The sequence below is a fragment of the Pipistrellus hanaki genome, assembly GCF_964339955.1.
Source record: "Pipistrellus hanaki genome assembly, chromosome: 14".
Taxonomy (NCBI): domain Eukaryota; kingdom Metazoa; phylum Chordata; class Mammalia; order Chiroptera; family Vespertilionidae; genus Pipistrellus; species Pipistrellus hanaki.
Window position 1 is genome coordinate 30,901,589 of NC_140516.1, and position 25,088 is coordinate 30,926,676.

Consider the following 25,088-nt stretch of genomic DNA (forward strand, 5'->3'; position numbering starts at 1 on the left):
AGCAGTGTTTGTAAAACATTTATAACTTAATAGGATCTTTCTAGCCAATAAAGGTAGCTTTAGGTGTCAGATCAGGTTTTAAACATTAACTTCTGTGTCTCCGTCATGGAAAAAATAAGAACTATTTATATGGGCTGTGGAGAGGATCTAATAAGATTTCAATGTGTGCAGTAGTGTCTAGCACAATACCAGGACCATACTAAAGCCCCTGCACTTGGTAACTGTAATAATATCCAGATGATGTCATAATAGTTTGCATTACCCATGGGGGTTGGGTGGGAAGAAGATAAAGTATTTCATGGTGGGGGCAGGTTATGGATAAATCTCAAGATGGAATTCCTAGTAGGAGGTATAGGTGGGATCTTTCTTTTAAAACCCCATTTTTGCCTGACTCCAGTGGAGTTCACGGCCAAATCCATCTGCCTCGCGGTGTGTGTACACTGCAGTCTTCAAAGGCGCCCATTCCTGTCCACTTTGGCTAAATGAATGGGGGAGCAAACATGAGAGTCCAGGTGGTTCTGGGCCAAGAAGGGGACTCGCTGGGTTTCAGAGAAAGTCGCACCCATTCGTTTTCCTCTCGCTTGGGTCTGGGGCGACCGCGGGGACCTGCCTCCACCTGCGAGCTCTCTCTGCAGAGTGCGGGAGGCCGCAGCGGCGGAAGAGGGGGCGGAGGCAGAGGCGGAGGCGGCACCCTGGGGCCAGGGCAGGGGAGGCCGGGACCATATTGCAGCAGCGACAATATCTTTTCCTGCTGCAGGGGCGGCTGCAGCACGCTGGGATCGGCCCTGCCTACCCATGGCTTTACTAGATCTCTGATCGCCCCTCACCCCCGCAGCCCTCACCCCCCCAACCCTCGTGCTGCTGGGCCCCGGAGGCTAAGGGGCGGAGGAAGAGGAGAGCAACGCACCCTGCCGGAGCGAGGGAAACTAACAAAGCTCCATCGGTGCACAGAGAGGGTTGGACGCACGGCCGAGGCCGGCGAGCTGGCGCCTCCACGCCGGGGGCCCTAGCGCCGGGCTGCAGAGCCTTCTAACAAAAGCCAGCGCGGCCGGGGCTGCAGCGGCCACACGGATGCCAAGGCCCCAGGACAGGCGCGGGGGCAGCCGCTGCGGTCGCCGCCCCACGCGGGCCCCGGGCGCGCAGGGCTGCTGGTGAGTAGCGCGCGCGCTGGCTGCACTCAGTGAGGGTGAGTGCGCACCCGGGTGACCGTCGGTCAGGGTGCAGGGGGGCCTGGCGCACCCCTGTCCCTCTCCCGATGGCGGCGTCGGGTCTGGGGTTTGTTCCGCGGGAAGAAAATGTTTATTTTGCTGGTTCTTCACTTCTTTCCAGTGCCCCGATCGCCCGCCTGCTTCTGCGCTGCCTCTGTGCGCGCCCCCAGCCGGCTCCCAGGGGTTCCTTTCACCTTGCCGGGGAGGGCAGGAAGGAAGCTGTGGCTCTGGGTGGCAGGGCGGGACTCTGGCCGTGACCTGTGCTCGTGTTTCTGGTTCCGAGTTGGAGCCGGTGTGGACACCGAGAGAGATCAGCGCCCTGTCTTTGGGGGTGCATGGCATGGAGAGGGGAGGGCGAGGGAGGAGCAGACCTTTGCCCCAGCGGGACGTGTGGCATTGCCTCTAGATGTTCGTTTACTTTTATGGCGTTTTATGAGCGTACACTGTCTTAAGACATTAAGTCATTCACGAGTAATTTACGTCTTAACTGAATATCTTGAATGACATGCACCAAGAAGTATAATGCCCCTAGAACAATTTTCCAGAATGCTCTAAAACAACCCACACTGCTGATATCCAAGAGCAGAAGGTGAAATGAAAAATACTACAAAAACCTATATAATTTTATTAGCCAATGCCACCCGAATACACTTAATTTTAAATTGCGTATCTAATAGGTAATACAAGAAACAGAAGTCGATCTAGAAGATGAGGAAGGGGATCTTACCTGTTTGAGTGCCTTGGGGACAGGGTGGCTTTCTGGGAATCAGGGGGTTAGGAAAACAGACAGCTTGCAAACTAAGCCCCACCGAGCCGGGTGATTTACAAACATCCTGTTAGTCACTAAGAAGAAAGTGAAGCCCTAGGTTTCACGGAGTTTCTGAAACTATAATGAGTATGAGTAAGATGCTGATTTATGATTTCATGTTCAAGGCCCGGTCAATGGTAATAAATACAACAGATTTGATCCAGCAGATAAATTACACCAGAATTTTTTTTAAAAGATATTTTATTGATTTTTAAAGAGGAAGAAAGAGTGAAGGAGAGAGAGAAACATCCATGTGAGAGGAAAACATTGATCAGCCGCCTCCTGCATGCCCTCTACCGGGGTTCCAGCCTGAAATCCCAACTTGTGTTCTGACCAGGAATCAAATCGTCAACCTTTTGGTGCACCTGACAACACCAAATCAACTAAGCCACCCTTGCCAGGGCTACACCTGAGCTTTTTACTTCTGGGTGAAGTTTTTGTTCGTAGTTTTCTATGATGGTTTTATAGAGATTAAGCCACTGGGTTTTATTTTTCCCCCAGACCTTGTTTCAATGGACAATCTTATTTATGTTTGTGGAATGTTTGCTCAATTAAATCTCAAAAATGGACTCTATAGCATTTTGTAGTTATAAATATCATTTAAAAAAAATTCAAGTTAATGCCTTTGAGAAATACACTCCTCCTGTTTACTACTGGCTCCATTACAGCTTCTGTATTCAAAGCCATGAAATGTTACTGGAATCTACCTGGAAAGTGAACTGGCTGCTTCTTTTCAGCTCATGGATATATCCAGCACATTGTTGGCCACTTGGGAATCTAGCTGGAATTTATGTATCAGTTGATTCTTGGGAATTTTAAAAAGAAACTTGATTTGTGTGTGTGTGTGTGTGTGTGTGTGTGTGTGTGTGTGTGTGTTTAAATAAAACAAGCACCATTTAAATGATCACGCAGAGAATCCTAGTCTTTTACCCACATTCTGGTCTTGAGGGCCAGTTCTTGCCTACATTTGCCTTGTTTCATAGGACTGATGGCCAATGTGAAGCTTAGAGAGAGACATTGAGGGGAGCAGCATTCCCGAGATTTGCTCCTGGAGAGAGAAGGACTAATAAAAATAGTTAAAGAACTGTTATTAATAGTTCCTTTTGTTATTATTTAGCACCTAGGACTTAACTACACCGGTTTGATCCTATTCCTCCTTCAAGGACTCTTCCCAGTCCTACTTACAGCATCAGCCCAGGGAGTGAGGCTATTTTTCACAGAGAAGAAAAGTCTGGCGATTCTTGCTCAACAGATGAGGGCTAGAAGAAACATGTAGATGCTGCCCAGGAAATGTCAGGTGCCTTCCAGGAGGAAACATTTACACATCAGAGACATTTTAACCCACTGGATTTGGGATTCCTGTCTAAAGCTAGCATTTTTTCCTCAACCCTGTGAAAGATTTATTAGTAACTTCAAATGACACCACAAAAAAATGACTCAGAGTCATCCCTGAAAATATTAGAGTCAGCTTTCTGTCCCTTCAGGCTAATGGGTCACAGATGCTCAATAAATATTGGTTAAATGAAAAGCAAGTCTAGAATGTCTTACTTCCCAACTTAACTAGTTTACATTTAGTATTTATTGTTTTTAGCCATAATTTTATATGAACCTTTCAAATTGGAGCTCATGCATATATTCAACTAAGATCGACTTCCTCCATCGAGGAACAATAACAATCCCTTCGAATGAAAAACAAACAAACAAAAAGCACTGTATTGGCACCTGTTGATTTGCTCATTCCATGAACATGTGAATTGTCCAGCGGGATGTGTGAGTTTACATTAAAAAAATCCTGAGTTGACATCAGAATGTTCAACCTAGGAATCATCTGGATGTGCTGCCTTTTGCATTTCTAAGCAGATCACATGAGCTTCTAGAACAATCCAGCATCTCCTCATGCTAAATGGAAAAGCTAATGAAACCTTTGGCAAATGGCTAAGTCTTCACAGCACATAACATTTGATTTCCTTTCTAAATTTTAAATTAATCCGGGTTGTGTTTGTCCATTGATTTGGCTGACTTAGGAACTAATTAAGACTGGTGGTTTCCTAGTAACTTACGTTTATTAAAAACAACTCCTTTATATAAGCACGGTAATTCATGTTTCAATTGCTCTAGTTAGTCTTTTAAAGTCCTCTTGGAAATGGTTGCATTGTATGATCTTGGATATTAAGAGTGCTATGTTTGTGTGTGTATGTTTTTTTAATTGTTCTGACTTTCCATTCCAAGTCATTAGAAAGTTAGCCTATGATGCATGTTCTAATTTCAGGACTAAAGATTAGAAAGCTGTCTGAAGTTTGCCTGGATATTTACATGATCATGCATATTAATAATGCACATTTTCTGTCTGTCATTCTTCTGTTCATGTCCTCCAATCAAACTTGTTTTATTCTGAATAAAAATTAAATGAGATCCTTTAACATTTAATTCTTTTTATAATAGGCTGTGTCCAAAATAAATACAATAAAAAATTGTTATCACTGTGTTGAAGTAATACAAATACTGATATCCTCTGCATAATGAGACATGGCCATTCTTATCAGGTATTTACTTGGTTAGTAGGAACTTGAACAAGGGTTAAAGGCCTGTTCCTTTCATACCTTACTAAGGCCTGTGAAAGCCTGGGAGTGGAATTTTGATTAGATAAGGTGGCCAGTTCAAGGCTGGTTCCTTGAAAGAATTAAGTAATGAAAGCATCTTTTTGGAAGAATATTTTGACCTCTGGGTGGGGAGTGGATTAGTAGAAGGAGGGAGTGGAGGTGTTAATCTGGTGTCGGAGAATGATTGTCGGATTTTTATTTTTTTTTATTTTTTTATTTTTTAAAAAAATATATTTTATTGATTTTTTACAGAGAGGAAGGGAGAGTGATAGAGAGCTAGAAACGTCAATGAGAGAAAAACATCGACCAGCTGCCTCTCGCACACCCCCTACCGGGGATGTGCCCGCAACCAACGTACATGCCCTTGACCGGAATCGAACCTGGGACCTTTCAGTCTGCAGACCGACGCTCTACCACTGAGCCAAACCGGTTTCGGCTGATTGTCGGATTTTTAATCCAAAGGCTGCAATGTAAGCAAAAACTTGGAGACAGTCAGACATCAGAAGTCTTTGTTTTATAGTAAAGCCATGGCACAGGGGTCATCATTCACATAGTCCACATTCATGGAACATCACCCACATTCTTTTCTGCTGAGCCCTAGTGTAACCTCAGAATCTTGCAAACATTTGACAGATATTTAGTAAGAAATATTAGTTCTTGAACATGTGCTATACACGCCAGGCACTGTGCAAAGGCTTAACACATCATCTCAAGGACTTTGGCATAGTTAGGAACATGAATTCTTTTTGTCATTTACTAGTTGTGCGTCCTTAGGGCAAGTTACTAACTTCTCTGAGCCTCAGTTTCCTCATCTTTTAACAGGGATATTAATTTCCCTCTCATCAGGCATGGGGGAGGGTTAAATGAATAAATAGGTATAAATGGAAAGTGATTAGACGTGTCTGGCAAAAAGTTGTGCTATATGTGTTGTTGTTATTTATTAATTCATAAAACAACTTTAGGCAATAGGTATTATTATGCAAATTTAAAAATTGAAGTACTGAGAGATTCTTATATAAAACTTGCTATTTTTACTTGATGCTTTAGTATTTTGTAGTGGTATTTTTCATTAAGTGCTTTATTAAGAAGTGTTCCAATTTTGTGTTTTTACATTTGCTTTAAAAAGTGTTTATTTTTTATTTTTGCCTAGCAGTTGACATATGCAATACATATTAATTTGTAACATCTCTCCTTATACCCAGTGATTCTGAGCTGGAAGAAAGGAGGTATGTCTCCCTAATATAGTGTATAGCATAAAGCTCTTCCTATATAATAAAAGCCTAATATGCTAAGTATCTGACCATTTGACCTTTCGACCAGTCGCTATGACACACACTGACCACCAGGGGGCAGATGCTCCAACTGGTAGGTTGGCTTGCTGCTGAGATCTGGCCCATTGGGACTGGGTGAGACCAGCTGGACACACCCTGGAGCCCTCCCACGGTCCCTCCCCTGCCCCGATTGTGCACTGGTGAGGTCCCTCAACCTGGCCTGTATCTTCTCGCAATCTGTGACCCCTCGAGGGATGTCGGTTTTGCCCCGATCCCCACAGGTAAAGCCAAGGGCCCCCACCAGTGCACAAATCTGTGCACGGGCCTCTAGTATTATATAGTATATAAATAATGTGCAATGTAATATTATGTAATTATATAACATATATTACATACATCATATAAAGATGTTATATGCATTCTATTATGTATGTATTGTATATGCATTATATATGTACTAGTGGGCCGGTACACAAAATTTGTGCACTGGGAGGGGGTGTCCCTCAGCCCAGCTGCACCTGCTCCAATCTGGGACCCCTCAAATAATGTCCTACTGCTGGTTTACAAGGATCGGGCCTAAACCGGCAGTCAGACATCCCTCTTGCAATCCAAGACTGCTGGCTCTTAACTCCTCACCTGCCTGCCTGCCTGATTGCCCCTAACCACTCTGCCTGCTGGCCTGTTCTCCCCCAATTGTTCCCCTCACCAGCCTGATCATCCCCAACTGCCCCCCTTCACCGGCCTGATTACCCACGACTACCCTCCCCTTTTGGCCTCTAATGGCCTCTACCTCGGCCTTGCCATCGTGGCTTTGTCCAGGTGAACGTCTGAAAGGTCTCCCAGTCTAATTAGCATATTACCCTTTTATTAGTATAGATAGAGGCCTGGTGCATGAGTGGGAGCCAGCTGGTTTGCCCAGAAGGTTGTCCTGGATCAGGGTGGGGGTTCCCTTGGTGGGTGGGGCAGCCTGGGCGAGGGGCTGGTGGTAGTTTGCAGGCTGGCTTCACCCCCATGGGGTGAGGGTCCCCACTGGAGGAGGGGGAGGCGTGACCAGCCTGGGTGAGGACTAAGGGCTGTTTTCAAGCTGGCCACACCCCTTTCAGTGTTGGGGGGGTCCAATGGGGTACCTGACCAGCCTAGGTGAGGGGCTGGTGGCTGTTTGCAGGCTGGCCAAGACCCCCCAGTGGGGACCCTCACCCCTTGGGGGTGTGGCCAGTCTGGGTAAGGGGCTGAGGGTCATTTTCAGGCTGTCCTCGCCCCCTGGTGACCTAGGCTCCCAGCCCCTCCTTGAGCAGAGGCCAGGGTGGGCTGGAAGCTTGGCTTTCTTTGTTGCCAGGGGCAACCCAAGCCTCCTGTTGGCTCCAGCTCCATGGCTGCCGCCATTTTTGTTGGGTTAATTTGCATACTCACTCCTGATGGGCAGGTAGGCATAGCGAAGGAACAATTTGCAGGTTTCTCTTTTATTAGTGTAGATACATGATATAATGTATACATTATATGTTGTATGTAATATGTAATGTATTATATTAGGGAGACATTTATGTTATATATAAAGAATGACTGGGTATAAGGAGAAATGTTACCAATGAGTATGTGTACATTAAATTATTGGGCAGGTATCAGTATTCTGAAAAACTTCTGTGCCATCCAACTCTCTCCACACTCCTAGAATCTTATATATCTCCCATTCATGACTGACAGTAGAGTTATGATGGCATTTTATAACTGTTTATTCAGAATTTTTTTATAGAGTAACCACAGAGTAAATTTTAGCTTTTCTTCGACTCATTAAAGTAATTATGTCTTAGTTATAAGAGGCCAGATTTTAATTATAGGTGAGAAGGCTGCTATAGCAACCAATAATACAAAATTCTTAATTCCCCCAATGCTGCTTTAAGATGGAATATGCCATCACCAGTTTTAATATTTAAACATTATATTAGTCCTTATATTATTTCTTGTTCTCATAAATAACTTTTAGAAATGTGTAACTAGTATTGTTTTTTTTCCTAAGGAAGCAAAAGCTTTTCTTGGTCTTATGTAAAGTTTGTGAGTAAAACATGACTATTTAGTTGAAGAAAAATGTTCAAGTCTCTTTAAAATATGATGTGCATCCTTTGTTTTACCTTTTTTGTAAATTACACATTATTTAACTAAACTTCAATTCCTTGTCAAGGAACTGTTTTTAAATTTAGTGAGTTTATCCACTCCTCTACTGATGGGCACTTGGGCTGTTTTTAGATCTTAGCTATTATTAATAGTGTTGCTATGAACATAGAGGTGCATATATTCTTTCTGGTAGATGAGTGGATAAAAAGCTGTGGTACGTTTACACAATGGAATACCATGCAGCCATAAAAAAGAAGGATCTCGTACTTTTTGAGACAGCTTGGAGGGACCTGGAGAGTATTGTGCAAAGCAAAATAAGCCAGTCAGAGAAAGACAAGTGTCAGATAATATCACTGGCCTTGTGATGGAATCTAATGAACAAAATAAACTGATGACAAAATAGAAAGAGACATAGTAGCATGGAACAGAGTGATCAAACTCAGATCGAAGGTGGGGAGGGGATGGATGGGAAGAGATTAACCAAAGAACTTACATGAATATATGATGCATATATGCATAACCCATGGACACAGACAAAAGTGTAAGTGAAGGCCTGGGGGAAAGGATGAGGACAGGGGGGAGGAAAAAGGGGACATATGTAATATTTTCACCAATAAAGATAAATTTTAAGAAATTCAGTGACTTTCAACTTGATTAAGGATAATAAAATTTGAGTTTTGGTGAATTTGGTGTTTTGTTCTTTAAACTTGTGCTATACTTATGTTTCAGTGGCATCATAGTGAAGAGTTCATCTAAGACCTAACTGTCCAGGGACCCATTCACAACTTACTAGTATTCATTCTGATTGCTTGATTTGATGACTGTCTGGGAGAATTTGGAAACAGGAAGCCAGGATGACTCATGTTGAGCCCTCTCAGGCTCGGGGTGAACACTTGCCTGTCTGTTTCGCCTTTTTCTGGGTGCAGAGAGAAACTCCAGTGTGGGTGCCTGTTGAGAGTGTTGCATTTCAAACTGGAATGGCTGGGCAATTGTGTGCCTTTTAATTAAAGGTGGGAGGAAGACTACAATCAGTAATGCTGGTCTTGGTTACATTCAGCTCAGCTAAGGACCATGTGATTGTATTTTTCCTGTGGCTGGAGCCATACTTTTAAATACCGGAAATAAGCATTTCAACCATCGAGAAGAGCCCTGACTGCTTCAATCTTGTGGTGGATGGACTCCAGCTCTCTTCCAATCTGTTTTGTCCTTGCAACGTTGGTTTGTAAACTGTCCCACAAGGTAAGTTTTCTTTAAGAGGAGGAACAAATGAAAAGAGAGGCCTGGAGTAAGTCCTGCATATGTTCCTGATTTTGTCCCGCGGGGCAGAGAAACTGGAAACTGAATCAATATAGTGCGTTAAGAAAAATAAACAAAAAGGTGCAAATCAATTAGAATTGTTAGTGGGTATGGAGCTTTATGTTCTCAGTTAAGAAATAATTCAATAGGATAAAATGTAGGATTTGAAAGAAATGTAAATGACCGTCACTGTTATGATGTAAAGGTTATTTTTCTTTGGCAAATATAGTGTTATGGAAAACCTTAGAAAGGTAACTAGGGCAGTGCTTCTCAGACTGGTCCCCCCGGCCCCCAAAATAAAAAAAGAATGTCTTGCCGAAACCGGTTTGGCTCAGTGGATAGAGCGTCAGGGACTGAAAGGTGCCTGGTTTGATTCCGGTCAAAGGCATGTACCTTGGTTGAGGGCACATCCCCAGTGGGGGGTGTGCAGGAGGCATCTGATCGATGTTTCTCTCTCATCGATGTTTCTAACTCTCTATCCCTCTCCCTTCCTCTCTATAAAAAATCAATAATATATATATATTAAAATGTCTTCCATCCCACCCCCAGCAGTAAATTTGGGTGGGGCCTGGGAGTCTTTATTTTGACCACCTTCTCGAAGGATTTTTGATGCAGGTGGTCATTTAAACCACCCTAAAAAAAAAAAAAAAAAAAAACCTATGGAAGAGCTAACTCTAATTTTATATTCAGATTTGTGCTTCTTTTGACATACCCTTTCTGCATTTTACCTCCTGATTTTCATAGACATTTTCATGTAATTACGTACACATCAAGGCTGCCTTGGAGTTTTCATAATGGCACTCTGTGAATATTTCTCTTTTTTCCGAGTCCAGCATGGCTAGAGAGCAGTCTGGTTCCTGGGTAGGGGCTGCTGGGGATTGAGAAAATGAAAAAGACAGACACAGAGATAGAAGGAAAAAGCTGGGGCTGGTGAGACCACTGTCCTCTGACAGGGACAGGGACCCAGAGCCATACAGCATGTTTATTTTGTACAGCTAAAAAACAGGATGTTTCACTAAAAGTCAAGACAAAGGAAATTATTCGCATTCTTGGATGGGCCCTTATGGTATTCATTCCTGGTGCTTGGCTGGATTTACATAACAAATCCCATCCCCTGGCACCTGGGCTGAAGGTCAAGCTGACAACACTCCTGCCTCTGGCAAAGAGTGTTTCCAGGACATGGCTTTGCCAGCACCACTGGATGCAGCTGACAATAATTAAAGAAATGCCCATGTGACTTCCCAGGCACTCTCTACAGCACTCTACACTTGTTTCATTTTCTTATTAACACCTGTTTTTTGATGGACAGATTCAGAAAACCACAGGGGTGGTGGGAATTTTTAGAGAGAATGGCAGATGTTAGGATAGGGCATAAAGTGTTTGATCAAAAAAGGAAGTAGGGGAAGACATATATTGGGGACAGTGGAAAATGAAATCTAGTAATGAACAAGAAAAGGAGTCAGATCTCTGACCCTGAGGGGCTGGTGAGGGTTTTTATACCTCTTTCCACGGGCACTCAGTTACCAGAGTGCATTTCGGAGCAGAGAGCTAACCTGGTTAAATAAGCATTACATTGGAGCTAGGGACATACAGTAGCTGGTCTACATCAGATGATTAAGGAACATGTGAGCAAAGCCGACTGGTTTGTCATAAAGGCCAGAGGGAACAAAGGTGAGCAATTAGAGCCTTGAATTTGGCAGGACTGACTTTGAAGGGTTTATGTAGCAAGGTTCTCTGGCTCAGTGTTCCAGATCTGTAGCCAGTATGTTTCTATTTCCAGCAATTGCATGTGCAGGGTGTGACACTAAGACCGCCCAGCTCAGCCAACAGGCCAGACCAGCCCCTGTGGATTTAGCCCTTGAATAGCTACTACAATTACAACTGCCTTAACAATATTGCAAAGCAAGGGGGACACAATTATTCTCAGTCTAGATCAGAGAAACAGACTCAATCATTTATCAAAAGTCATACATCTGGAAACACAGATGTGGCATGGCTAGACTTCAAATCTGGAGCTACCTACTCAAAACTTTATAGGCTTAAAAAAGTGTAATTTGTCTATGAAGTGAAACACACTTGTAACAAATTGTATAGAAATGAACTGAATGTGAAATCCTTCATGATTCTATCTTTAAGAGAACAGCAGAGAAAAATTCAGTATACATTGTTTGGACTATTTTCTTGCAAATGTGAAAATACATTAAAAACATGTGTTACAGGATGGAGTCATCCTATCTAATAAAGAGGGAATATGCTATTTGACTGTCACTCCCTCACAAGGATGGTGGCACCTGCAGCCAATAAGGAGGGAATATGCTAATTGACTGCCACGCCCTCAAAGATGGCAGCACTTATAGCCACAAGATGATGGTGCCCAGTCCCCTCAGCCCTGCTGAGGTGGCAGGTGCATGGCACAGCCAGGCAAACCCCCAGGTGGGTCTGGCCACTCTGTGTGCCTGCCTCCAGAGTCCCCCAGTTACCTCAGCCCCCCAGCCACCCAGGGCCAGCCTGAGGTGCAGGCAAGCTGTGGATGGTGGCTGCCCAGCCAACACCCAAGGCACAGGCAAGCCTCAGATGGCAGCTGCCTAGCTGATGCCCAAGGCACTGGCAAGCCTCAGATGTAGGCTGCCCAGCCGCCTAGGGCCATCTGAGGCTCAGGTAACCAGGGGTGGGCCTGGGCTTGCATTGCCAGCAGTGGCAGCAGCAGAGATGTGGTGGTGGTGGGGGAGGGGCATCGCCTTCCCCTGATCACTGGGTCACCTCCCACCCCTGAGGACTCTCAGACTGTGAGAGGGGGCAGGCTGGCCTGAGGAACCCCCTCTCCAGTGCATGAATTTTCATGCACCTGGCCTCTAGTACTTTATATTATATTATTCTACAACTTGCTTTTTTTCACTTAATACTATAAGTTGAACAACTTTCTGATTAATTGAGTATGGATGTAAGTCCTTTCTCAGGGCTTCACCCACTACAGAGATTCTTGTTTGTTTGTTTTTAATCTTTATTGTTGAAAGATTACATAGTTCTTCCTTTTCCCTCCATTTACCTCTTCTAGCCTGCTCCCACCCTCCACCTCCCCTTTCCCGGCCCTCACCATCCCACTGTCTGTGTTCATAGATTATGCATATATACATACAAGTAAAGATTCTTTATTTTAAATGACCTCCTTCTGGTGGCTATTTAATTTTATTTCCAAAATGTTAATATTTTTAAACCATGCTATAATGAGAGAGAGAGGGAGAGAGAGAATGAGAATTACTTGGGTAGGATAGTCATGAAGAAAACTTAGAATTGAAATTGCTTGTTCAACAGGAATGCATATTTAAAACATCCTTTTTCCCCAGTCAGTGTAACTTAGGAGTTGAGCATCAACCCAAGCACCAAGAAATCGCAGGTTTGATTCCCAGTCAGGGCACATGTCTGGGTTGCAGACTTGATCCCCAGTGGGGACCATGCAGGAAACAGCAGCCAACTGTTGTTTCTATGTCTCTCATTTTCTTTCTACCTCTCTAAATATCAATAAAAACATGTTTTAAAAGTTGCCCATATTTTGTCTTTGTAGCAGTTACCACCGTTTTACTGATATAATGGTGCAGATAATTGTTTAGTATATTTATACCCATCTGCCCCATCCTATACCTCTAGCAGAATGTAAGTTTTATAAGATCAGATACTGTCTATCTCTTTGCTCACCATTGTATCACTAGCTGCTAGCACAAAGTAGGTGCTTAGTAAGTGATTTTGGATAAAGACATGAGTGAGTGAATTTATTTGGTACTAGCAGTATTGATGGGAAGACATAGGCGGCCTTGTAACAAAGTGAGTGAGAAATCAGTTGGATGTCCTGGTGGAAATGGATGGAGGACATTTGAAGACACAGTGCTGAAGTTCAGGTTAAGCTTTACTAGAATCATGAAAAAAAAAAAAAAAAAGATGTCTTATGGAATAAAGGTATGTTAAGAGGAAAGACAAAAAATTAATAGTTGAGATGCAGGGTGAGGTAAGTGGGAGGAAAAGATAATATGTCTACTTGTTGAAGCCAAGGCCAGAGTTTGCTCTAAAGTAGGGACTATTCAGCTGACCAGGGCCAGGTATTTGGGAGTCATTTGTAACTCGCTTGGAGAAATTTTTTCTGATAGAATGAGTCTCAAGTTTTAATGTGCATAGAGATCTCGGGGGGCGGCTTTGTCAAGTTTTATCAAACTAGAGGTTCATGGGACGCCCTTCCCAGAAAGTCTGATTTGCTGGGGCCTAGAACTCTGTTTCTTGTAATAACCACTCTCCTCTTCCACCAAGTCATTATGGATTATGGGGTAGATGGCCTAGGAATCACTCAGAGGAAATGTGACATTAAAGTAGAGGGATGTCAGCTACGGGGAAGGACAACAGCAAAGGGGTGAGTAGTGAGCAAAGAGGACCAGCAGACCGCCACCTGCTGATTAAGCATTTAGAAATGGACACAGACTCTTTTGCTTTTGTTCACTGCGATGAAGAGATTGTCTGGGGCTCGACTGAGAATGGGAACGCAGCTGGCTCCTGGAGCAGGTGGGACAGTTAGGGTGCCTGCGGTTGGGGGTCGGGGAGGGCCACTAAGTGAGAAGTGTTCCAGGAGAGCTTCTGCTTTTCAGTAGGAGTGCTGAACTCACTTCATTTGTTGAAGTCCTGTCCTTAGAAAATGCATGGAATTAAATAAAGTTCATTAATAATGCCTAAGGCCTGACCTCATCACTGAGCTTCAGGCGACTGGCAGGCAAGAAGAGTCTGTTATTTTAAAATTTTATTTATGACTCATGAATTAGATAACTTCTGGATAGCATTTTCTTAAAAGCAAATTGCAATAAAAAGGCAAGTCTGTACATTAGGATCTTAGTGGCTTATGGGTGGCTTTTCTTTAGAATACATAATTTCCAGGAAATTTTAGTATTTCAACAAACGGGATAACAAAAGGAACATTCTCCTGTGGATGTAAGATGACAAAGTAAGTGTGTACAAATATGAATTTCTCCTTTACACCTCAAATTTATTTTCCAGTGTTTTCTTAGGCATATTAATTAAATCATCTCATTAAAAAAATCGAATGGCATTGAATCTAAAAACATCAAAGTGACCATTGATTTACAACCTGAATGTTTAAATCTTTCACGATGAGCAGCCCAGGTCATTTTTTCCCCCTAAAGCAGGTCCCCATCTGTCAGAGCATGACTCAGGAGATCTTCTCTCTGCCTGTGTCATTTAACGTGGGAGAATGACATTCTACCTCCCTCCATCCACATCAGGTTAGATCACTGCAGCCACAGCCTACGTTATGACAACGTCCTTTGTTTATTTCCAGCTGGGTACATGGCCCCAGGTCCACACGCACTCTGACCCAGTGAGTAAAGGAAGGCTGCTGGTTGGCCAATTAGAAAGGAGACTCCAGGGCTGTGGCCTGAGGTGTTTGGCCTCTCTCACCTGCCGATCCAGTTCACCACAGCCTTCAGGTTGACAGAGTGCCAGGGAGAAGGTGACGCGTCTGGTTGCTGGCTCTTCTCTGGTCTGTAGGGAAGTTGTTCACTGCCTGCAAGTGTCTCCTCTGTATTCGGGAAATATGGCTTTGGGTGTGAAAGTGGGTCAGGATTCTGAGCTCAGCCAGCAAAAAGGTATTTAAAAAGGAAGAAAAGCTAACAAGGTCACACCATACACACGGGGTTAGGCCAGATATTTTTCTCCTGTTCGGTACTGGCATCATTTACTGCTGGCTTTTAGAGGCTGAACTGCCGAGCTGCTTCCACATTTCCTTGGGGGAAGTTGGGACACGGAGACATCAAACTGGGACCCCGAGTCCAAGGACTCTGCTGTTGGGCTGTGCCACTGTGAGGGCGCAGGAGGAGAGCTTGCACCAGCCCAGAGCGGTGAAAGGGCACCTTGGAGAGAGCTCCTGCCTGCCCCTCATAGGCCACTCGGGGACCACGCTCATTTTCACCACATGCCCTCAGGGCCCCTTGGGGAGCTGCCTTGTTGGTTCCAGGAGCTACTTGTTAGCTGAATCCATGGGACATAGAGGGGTTGTCCTTTGTGTGCTCATTGTGCATATATGGTCTGGATGTCTCCTCTGGGCCTGATTCCCCAAGACCTTGTATGTGAGGATTGACAGGAAGCAGACACTCTCCTACTCTTCCTTTTAATTTTTTTAAAAAAATATATTGATTGATTTCAGACAGGAAGGAAGAGGGAGAGAGAGATAGAATCATTGATAATGAAAGAGAATCATTGATCGGCTGCCTTTTGCATGCCCCCAACTGGGGTTTGATCCTGAAATCAGGCATGTGCCCTTGACCGGGAAATCGAACCTGGGACTCTTCAGTCTGCAGGCTGATGCTCTATAAACTGAGCCCAACCAGCCAGAGCTTCCCTACTCCTCTTAAACAGGATATTTAAAGAGGAAAATGGTTGTGTCTTCAGAGGCTGCAGTGAGGCAAAGAGGCTCTAAGACAAAGGGAAGGTCACTCTCTAGGGGTACATGACAGGTTAAATGTGTCCAGGCTGCAGTGCAGATGTTATCACATCAGGAATGTGGGCTGTACTGGGGGTGGAGAGTGGGGAGCAGGTTGGCATTCAATCAGGCATCCCTGATGAGTGTTTTCTATTAGCATGTGCCACGCTGGAGTGATGGAGCAGGTGTGATGAGCCCGAATGGGAATGAGGAACGTGAGCTGGGAGGGTCTAGTAAGGATGACTGGCAAGTAGATACAAGGCCCACGTTCACACCCAGGCTGACTCGCTACATTGCCTTTGTGCTCCGTGCCCCAGCGCACGTCCTCTGAGAAGAGAGTTTATGTTTTATTTCTGCCTGATGTGGAGTGTTTTCCTCCTGCCTTTGGTGTTCTCTGGGTGTCTTGTTTCTCCCTTACACCTGAAGTTTATCACACCATATCTGCTGAAGTGTGAGGAGCTAGAGAAGTCAGCTCTGCCAGCATCTGGCTTGATCCACTGCTGTCCACGTCTTGACAGCCATTCATTTTGACAGCCCGTCTCACCCAAGACACTGTCACCTCTCCCCACTGACATCCTGCTTCCTCCCTTGCCCCCATAGTCTATCCTCACCAGCACACCCACAGGCCTCTTTGTAAATGATAATGTCATTTACATCACACCTTTGCTCAACACCCTAATAGCTCCCCATGTCACTCCAAGGACAATGAAAGTCTGATTGTTGATCTGTAAGGCCTCCTTACTTTCCTGGCCTTGCTGATTTCTTTTCTCATCATTCTTGTCTTCACTCTTTCTTTTTTCAAGAGGACACATTATCTTCTAAAGTACTATGTGCTTTATTTATTGAAAATGTTTACTGTTAACCTGTCTCTCCTGACCAGAATGTAGACTCCATAAGGGCAGAAATCTTGCAAACTTGATCCATTCCACATACCTAGAACAATGCCTGGTACATCCTAGGTGGACAATGGATGTTTGTTGAATGAATATGTGATTGAAACAATGAATAAACCTGTATTGAGGGAATTAAGTGAACTACCTATAAGTTTGTAAAGGCTGGTGCGTTTTGGGGGTGGGATGGGGGAGAGGGCATATTTTAGAATGGATCTAGAGCAAAACATTTACTAAGCTTCTATACATGCCTGGGAATGTGATGGGAAGTACACTGTGGACTTTAAGGAAATTGCTTCTTCATTCATTAATTTAACAAATACATATTGAACCCTTACTAAGTAGCAGGCACTGTTCTAAATGCAGGATAGAAGATAAATAGTAACAACGAAATGTTACAGATACTGGGCCCAGTAGTGCCAGATTTAAAATATATATATTTTAAAGAAGCTGAAATCTGAATTTTTAAATGAACCTCCCAATTTTTAAAGTTTAGTAACTAACTAAAGATTTAAGTTTACTGTAATAGCTAAATTAAACATTTATGATGACCATATATTGCCTTTGGGACTGTAACCTATATCTGTTATGTTTGCGGGATTATGTGATATTGATTCTAAAGAAGTGAAACTTCTGGTTGGATAAGTGGGATCTCCCAGGCTGGGCAGGTCTCGGGATCGCTGTGGGAGGAAAGGAGGAAGTGAGGATAGTTCTGTTTGTCCCTGTACCTGGGCCAAAGGTGTGGATAGAGGCAGGACAGGCTTAGTGTTGAGGTGGGAGGGATTAGGGAAGATGTGTATTTCATTATCTGCATTGGCAATAGTCTCCCCGGGCTGCACTGAATCATCCTTTCTAGGTTAAACGTATTGCATGTGTCAGGATACAGCTGCCTAAACAAAGACAAAGTATTAGACAGGATGGAAATTGGTCTCTGTCATACTGGTCTGCGTGCAAACAAACTAGACCACTCCCCTTCTCTTCTTGCTTTGCCATGGCTCCTCCTGGTGACTGAGGATAGCTCACCTGTGTGGCAAGTACTCCAGCCCGCAGGAAGGCCAAGGGCGATGGAGAAGGCTATGTCCCTTCCTTTAGCAGTGTTTCCCAAAGTGTGGTACGCATACCCCCAGCGGTACGGGAAGAGTTTGGTGGGGGTACGCATTGCACCAGAGTTTAGTAGGGATATGCACTGCACCATGCTTAGCTGCGCCTAATTTTACATTCTCATGAGTACGAGGGGTACTCAGCGTTAACGAAAATTATAGAAGGGGTACACATATGTCAAAAGTTTGGGAAACGCTGTTTAAAGGATAGGATCCAGACTTCTATTCAAACCCCATTGGCCTGAGCTTGGTGATGTGGAAAATGTAGGTTTTACCTGGGTGGCTTTGTAGCGGCTAAAAATTATACTTTTATATTAGAAAAAGAGAATGGGTATTGCAGAACAGGCAGCCGTGTGCTGCATTTACTTCCATGGGCCTCATGAGGTAAGGTATCTCTTACTGTATGCTCAGTTTTCTAATTATTTTAGCAGACCCCAGTAGCACACAGGCGACACCTGACATTCATTTTTGCCTCTTTTAGATTGTTCTGTGTGTCTGGTTAGATTGGAGGAGCATGCTCTGTTTTCTTTTGCTTTGTGTGTTTGCGTGCGTAGTTGATGTAGAGCAGCAGTTTTGGTATTGGGACCTCTCTGCATTCTTAAAAATTACTAAGTACAATAGAAAGTTCTGTGTGGGTTACTTACATTTATAATTACCATGTTAAAAGCTAAAACAGATATTTATAGGCACATTCAAGTAAGCATTGCATGACCTTGAACCTCTGGAATTCCCCACTATACAGTTGTTAGAGGTTGATGGTAAAAAAGCAAATAATGTTTCAGTAACATTATGAAACTTACTAGTGGCTGGGTGCATGAAATTTGTGCACAGGTAGAGTCCATAGGCCTAGCCAGCTATCAGGGCCAACCTGTGGGGCAACCGGCGAGGTGAGCAGGGCCTCCAGCTCCCAACTGCCTTGGCTGACCTAGTACCACCCGCTCAACAGCCATGCCCCCTGCTGGGCAACCAGTGGGGTAATTGGGAAGGGGGTGAGGACAGGCCTCTGCTGACACCCATCTTGGCTGGCTGGGGGCCTGCAAGCTGGCGGCAGCTCCTGTGTTGAGCATTGCTCCCTGGTGGTCAGTGCACATTATAGTGACTAGTCATTCTGCCATTTGCTCAATTTGCATATTAGGCTTTTATTATATAGGATATTGACCACACACACCCTTGAATAGGATCTTGGGGACCTTTCCTACATTTTGACAGCCACTGATCAAGAGAACATAACTTGTTTATGTTGATTTTAGTAATCGTAATATATTACAACTGATAAGTGCTAGGAGTGGAGATTAAAAAAATAAAGGAATTAAGACAGGATCAGTGCCATGGAGTAGTTAATGATAAGTAATAATAATTTGACCAACCAATCTACAAACCTGTTTCATCTTAGATTGGAGAGGAGTTGAGTCTCTTTCTATTTCTGAGTTGTGCATAAATGTATGTGTGGGAGTTAATGGCGTTTTAGATATATTGAATTAAAATTTTCATACATTTCAAAGTTCATTTCAGAGAAGTTTGTTTGATTTTTGTGCATACTTACCATTGCTTTGGGTCACTCAGCCCTGAAGCTGTCTTTTCTCCCTTGCACATCCCACTGCCTCCAGTGGAAGTGTGAAGAGCTGAGTATTTGCATTTTCAGCCACCCTTGCAGCCAGGCTGCAGGCATGTGACCTAGGCTTGGCCAATCAGATACCTCCTCTCAGACTTGGGAACAGAAATTAGTGACATGAAGAAATGGAGGCAGCTCCCATATTTTCCAGGGCAGCAGTGGGTGTAGTTGGTGGGAGCTGCAGGCTCTCCCACCTGTCAGACAGGTGCTGCTGTGTGGTTTGGGGTGATCTTCCTGGATATGTAGCCTCCAAGCCCAGTTTCTCTGGTCTTCCTGGAAATTTTTTTAATAAATAATCCTCCCCCCCCCCTCCGCCCCCCAATTACAGCTAACCTACAATATTCTTCCTGGAAATTTGTGATCTTTGCATTATCCTCTGAATTCAGGAATCATGCTTTTACTTACAAGCATCCTGCTTGATACACTCAAATGCAATGTCTCTGGAAGGATTGCTTGTGAAACCTCCTGTGTCAAAATCACCTGAGTCACATCCTAACATGTCGTGCCTATGGGTGGGGTAAAACTGATGGGGTTAAATCAGGAAGTTGTGGAGTTCTAGGAGACTGCATTTGTAGAAAGTCCTAGGTTTACAATGGGGGAAAGGAAAATTACAATAACTAGTATATAATATTTTCAACAACGAAGACTTAAAAAGGAAAAATAAAATAAAAACAAAAAGTCCCAAGGTTATGTAATTTTTAGATAAAGTGAAATTTAAGAATCACTGGTTCTTATGTTTCCAATTCTTAAATGATTTTTTTGTTTTGCTTTGTTTTGTTATTGTTTAGAGATCTGAGTAATCGCAGAAGGTTTTGCAAGGCCCTAATCAATGACTAGTATTTCTTCCCACCCAGCTCCAAATTCCCCCAAAAGCCTCTTTGTTCTGTCTCTCTAACACTTGTTTTTTGTTTTGTTTTTTCTCTCTCCTGGTTTATTTCTTCTCACTGAGAGGTGGTAAATTCCCCAACTGGAATTGCCTGCATTCAATGGTGCCTGAATTAACTTGGGTGTTAAACTACACTGTGACCATGACTCTCTCCAGGTTATTATTTCTTTCTGGCGCATCTCTGCAACCTGCAAGGTTAGATCTCCAGGGATCCCTGGAGAGAAAAAAGGGGAAAAGTCTAGAATGTGCCGTGTGACTTTCCTTGAAGGAAAGGGTTTTTCAACCATGGAAATAACAAAAAAATAACAGATGGGTTGAATAATCTGCTTCTGAGATTTCTAGAATCACAGAATGTTATAACTTGAGAGAATGTGGCTTATCCCTCTCATTTCATAAACGAGGAGCTGACGAGGAGGTCTGTCTGTGTCCATCATCACATCAGTGACCAGTGGCGTATACAGGCCAAAATACTTTTAGAAGAAGTAGGAAGTGGTGATGCAAAGCTTGATGTAAACTACCATAAAGAAGAAGGAGGCTCACGTTTGAGTGATTCTTTGAATTTGGGCAGTGATTCTTTGAACTTGTTACAGGTCTTGTCCACACTCAGGGGGATGGGAGTTAACCCATGGATACCAAGGGGCAGGAATCCCAGAGTCATCTTAGAATTCTGCTTCCATAGCTGGTAGGGCTTAGTTTAAGCTCAGACTGACTTAAACAGAGAGTCCATGGCCCCTGAGTTCATGCTCTTAACCACTATGATCTTTCTCACTTGGAAGAAGGTAAACCCACTTAATAACCTTGCATAGAATTCAGAGTAAGATAATGCCCAGCAGATTCATTCTGGGTGCTATGCGATAATTAATTTTCTTCACATCTTCACATTTAAAAAACCATAGCCACCTGCAGTTTTGTATTTTCAGGAATTTATTTCCATTGGTCGGTCGCTCTAAAAACTGAGATTATTAAAGTTACTTCAGTTTGCTCATATTCTTCTGAGGGAGACAGAACCTTCAAGGTTTAGCTTTCAGGCAGGAGTTTTTTTTAAAAAAAATAAATAAATAACCTGAGCCCGGCCAGGATGGCTCAGTGGTTGAGCTGGACCCATGAACCAGGAGATCATGGTTCGATTCCCTGTCAGGGCATATGCCAGGGTTGCAAGGTCAATCGGCAGTGGGGGGCATGCAGGAGGCAGCCAATCAGAGATTCTCTCTCATCATTGATATTTCTATCTCTCTCCCTCTCTCTTCCTCTCTGAAATCAATAAAAATATAAAATTAAAAATACATAATAAAATAAAATTATTAAAAAAATAATCTAAGCTCTGCTTTTTTGTTTTTGAGACAGATGAAGTGATTGAGAAGAAACACTGGACACCCTCATTTTGGAGTCAGGACGCCATGGACCAGCCATTTACTGTGAATTCTCTGGTAAGAAGCACCACCTGGTGTTTCACACATGGATGGAAAACCCAAAAAGGGGAACGGAAACAAGCCAAATGTGAAATGAATCACAGTTACTTCGAGAAGTTTAGCACTTGTCATTTGTCATCCATCTGTGTGGTCCTCTCCTTTGAGGAAGTGACTAATAAAGCCATCTTTGCGAGAATTAAAAATAATTTTTTCCACATGATTGTGAAGTGCTGCTTTATCCGGTTAGGTTCTAGAAGTGTAGTCCTTTCTTCACACTATTTGAGAAGAATGCCAAAGCTGACTTTGCAGTAGGTCCATCTACCACTTCTTTGGGCCTCAGATAAAAAGTGGAGGCTTATCTTGTGTGCTAATGATCCAGGGAAGCATTTTAGAATTAACATCTAAGTATTGCTTTGGGATCTTGTGTAAATGTTTGCATTCTTGAAACTCTTGTTTCTCTCACTTTTCCACTTTCAGCCCAACACCGTGCACATTTTCTCTAGTTACATCTTAGAGAAAGTGTGTGTAGGAGAGGAAATAACAGGGGGATCACATAGGCTTATTCTGCATCTGCTTGTCTTGTCAGTCTTCGAGCGTGAGTATAGGCACAGTATATAACCCCCATGGCCCTGTTTTTGTACTCGGTGCCTTATGACAATTGGAAACAATATTTTTAATGTCCCCAGCCTATCTCGGGGGCTCGATAAGTGGAAGTTGTCATTACCTACTCTCCCTCCTAATGACCCTCCCCAGCCCACTCCCTGCAGCCCAGTGGGTAACCCTGAGAGCAGCAGTATATTGCATACCCTCTACATACAACGGGTCCAACTTTTGAGGAGTAAAGGAACATTAAAAATGTTGTTTCCAATTGTCATAAGGCACAGAGTACAAAACAGGGCTGTGGAGGTGCTATAATGTGCCTATATTCACAGTCAAGACTGATCTGGGAGACTGATAGGTCTTCTTTTCTCTTTTGCTCTAAGTTGAACTGGCTTCCCCACCCAGTCACAGGAGGGATAGCTAGAGGCCTCCAGGTTGGGCAGCCCAGACTCTGAAACCATCCTGGGGAAGAAAGATACAGGAAGGAGGAAACATTACTGCAGGCCGAGTCAAAAGCGTGATAGAAGGTGCAAGAGGCATAACCTGATTTGGACTTCATGTGGGCCTGAGAAACCCAGTTCTGTATGGCTCTCTGGTTATATATTAAACCTCTAGAAGCAAGAGTCATTCCAGGTCTCTAGGATTCTATCTGATATAAAATTACCACCCAGGTAGACCAGATGGCTTTGGAAAAACTCCAGGGATCTAATTCACTGCTCCTGGCCCCTGAAGACTGGATCAGTAATTCATGGGCCAGATTAAAACTATGTCTACCTTGATTTCTTTTTAAATTTTCTACAGATCTTAATCAAATGCTCTGCCCACACCATAGTGAGACTTGCAGCCTACCCTCTGACAACCTGAGAGAGACTTGGGAAGCTCAATTTGTTCTGAGATAACTCCATTCTTGGGAGCATCAAGAACTGGTAGCGTGGTCTAAAGCAGTGCTTCTCAAACTGTCACATGCGTAAGGGTCTCTGGGAAACGGGTTACAACTCCTAGACTATCTCCAGAGGCTTTGAGTCTGTGGAAGTGAGGTGGGGCCTATTAGGAATTTGCATTTTTGAGAAGCCTGGTGGATGCTGATGCTGCAGAGAAAAGGAAGCACTGGCCTAAAGCAGGTGTCCGCAAACTGTGGTCCGACGGCCCAATGCATCTGCTTGTCTTTGTCAGTAAAAATCTGGAACACAGCCAGGATCGTTGTGTTAAATACCATGAGGTGTGGCTGCTTTCACACCAGCACAGCTGAATAGCTGGGGTGGAGACAGGATGGCCCGCAAAGCCTAAACGAGGTGCTGATGGCCTTTAACAGAAAACAGACAAACAAAAAATTGCTGACTTTTTTGCCTTTTGGAAGCACTTTCTCCCGAATCATTGAATTATTTCCTTGCATGTGTATATGTTGTGTTTTTCCAGATGTGTACGGATATCTGTTTTTATTAATGAAATAAAAATATATTCATATCCCTGACTTTTTTTAGTAATGTTTTATTATTTTTTGCAGCCAGGGGTGAATTAGTGTAATTACTATTATGTGGTGGTCTGAGAGTCTTCTTACTGTTAAAAAAAGGGGGAGTGGGGACAGGTGTCCATATGCAAGGAAAGGCTTCTCTGGGACTTACCTGTGGAGTTTTATAGACGCAGAGAGGCCCTGGAATCTCCTTATTAAACTAGATACGTTCTGGGACAGAGCTGAATCCTCATTGCTGTATCTTGGAGACCCTTCGGAGTGGAAGGACACAAGCCCGCCCCTGGCAGAAATCCTTTTCTTGGTCTGCTTCCCCTGGCCCAGGATGGAAGCGCCCATGAAGAAAAAGAGTCAGTGATATTTCACTTGAAATCACCTTCCACATTTGCATACCAGGAACTGCCACATAATTGTGCTCTAAAACCTACAAGAGATCTTCCCTCAAAAAAGAAAAAAAAAAAAAAGTATATTCATCCTCGGAGATGTGCATCTTTTTGTGTGTGTAGATCACTCGTTGAAGCAAAAAAGACATTGCTTTCATCATCTTATCAAGTCTTATGAAAAGCTTTCCTTAGACATTGGCGTCAGGTATTTAGGACAGAAAATCACCCATCATTTCAGTCAGATTCGTTTCTTCTTATAATCAGAGGTTGAAATTTTGCTTTGCAGAAGAAGTTAGCTGCTATGCCCGACCACACGGACGTGTCCCTGAGCCCGGAGGAGCGGGTCCGAGCCCTCAGCAAGCTCGGCTGTAACATCACCATCAGCGAGGACATCACTCCGCGCCGCTACTTCCGATCCGGAGTAGAGATGGAGAGGATGGCATCCGTGTACCTGGAAGAAGGAAACCTGGAAAATGCCTTTGTTCTGTATAACAAGTTTATAACGTAAGTCTCTATAATGAGAGAATTGGAAATGTATCGACGTGATATGTTGGTGAGACAGTTTGGATGCCAGGAATGTTTTCATGTTTAGACCAATTTTACAATCTCCAAAAACATGAAATGTGTCGGTTTTTAAATGACCAAGTAAATGTCCTCAGGGGCATCCCCTATCATGTGGGAGGCATGGGAGAAGATCAGGGATGTGATGAGAATTATGAGATTCCCTCTCACTAGGCCAGCGTGGTAACCTGCATGCCCCTGGCTTTAATTTTACTCTTCCCAAGTAACATTTCTTATTTCATGCCATTTACCCCGGCAGGAATGCAAGCTTTATGAGAGCAGGAGCCACAGCGCAGCTCTCTCTACAGCCTCTGGAACATGCCATTCACTTTTTAAAAATTTGATTTGATAGATTGAGTCTGGGGGATGAGTTAGCAATGGTAAAAGGATATATTGTAATTATTCCAGGATAGAG

At 43.6% G+C, this 25,088-nt stretch overlaps 1 protein-coding gene across 8 annotated transcripts in view; it reads left to right on the top strand.

The window, feature by feature from the left end:
• The first annotated feature begins 683 nt into the window (after positions 1-683).
• STAMBPL1 (STAM binding protein like 1) overlaps positions 684-25,088 on the top strand; it is a 40,359-nt gene continuing 15,954 nt past the window's right edge. The window contains exons 1-3 of one of the 8 annotated variants that reach the window (XM_084904693.1): positions 684-1,151; positions 21,597-21,679; positions 24,399-24,616. In XM_084904693.1, coding sequence (XP_084760819.1) covers positions 21,650-21,679; positions 24,399-24,616 — 248 coding nt within the window. In that variant the 5' untranslated portion in view covers positions 684-1,151; positions 21,597-21,649. Of the gene's footprint in view, positions 1,152-8,914; positions 9,236-21,592; positions 21,680-24,398; positions 24,617-25,088 lie in introns of those variants that run through there. The other 7 variants (XM_084904688.1, XM_084904689.1, XM_084904692.1 and 4 more) reach the window with 7 other exon arrangements.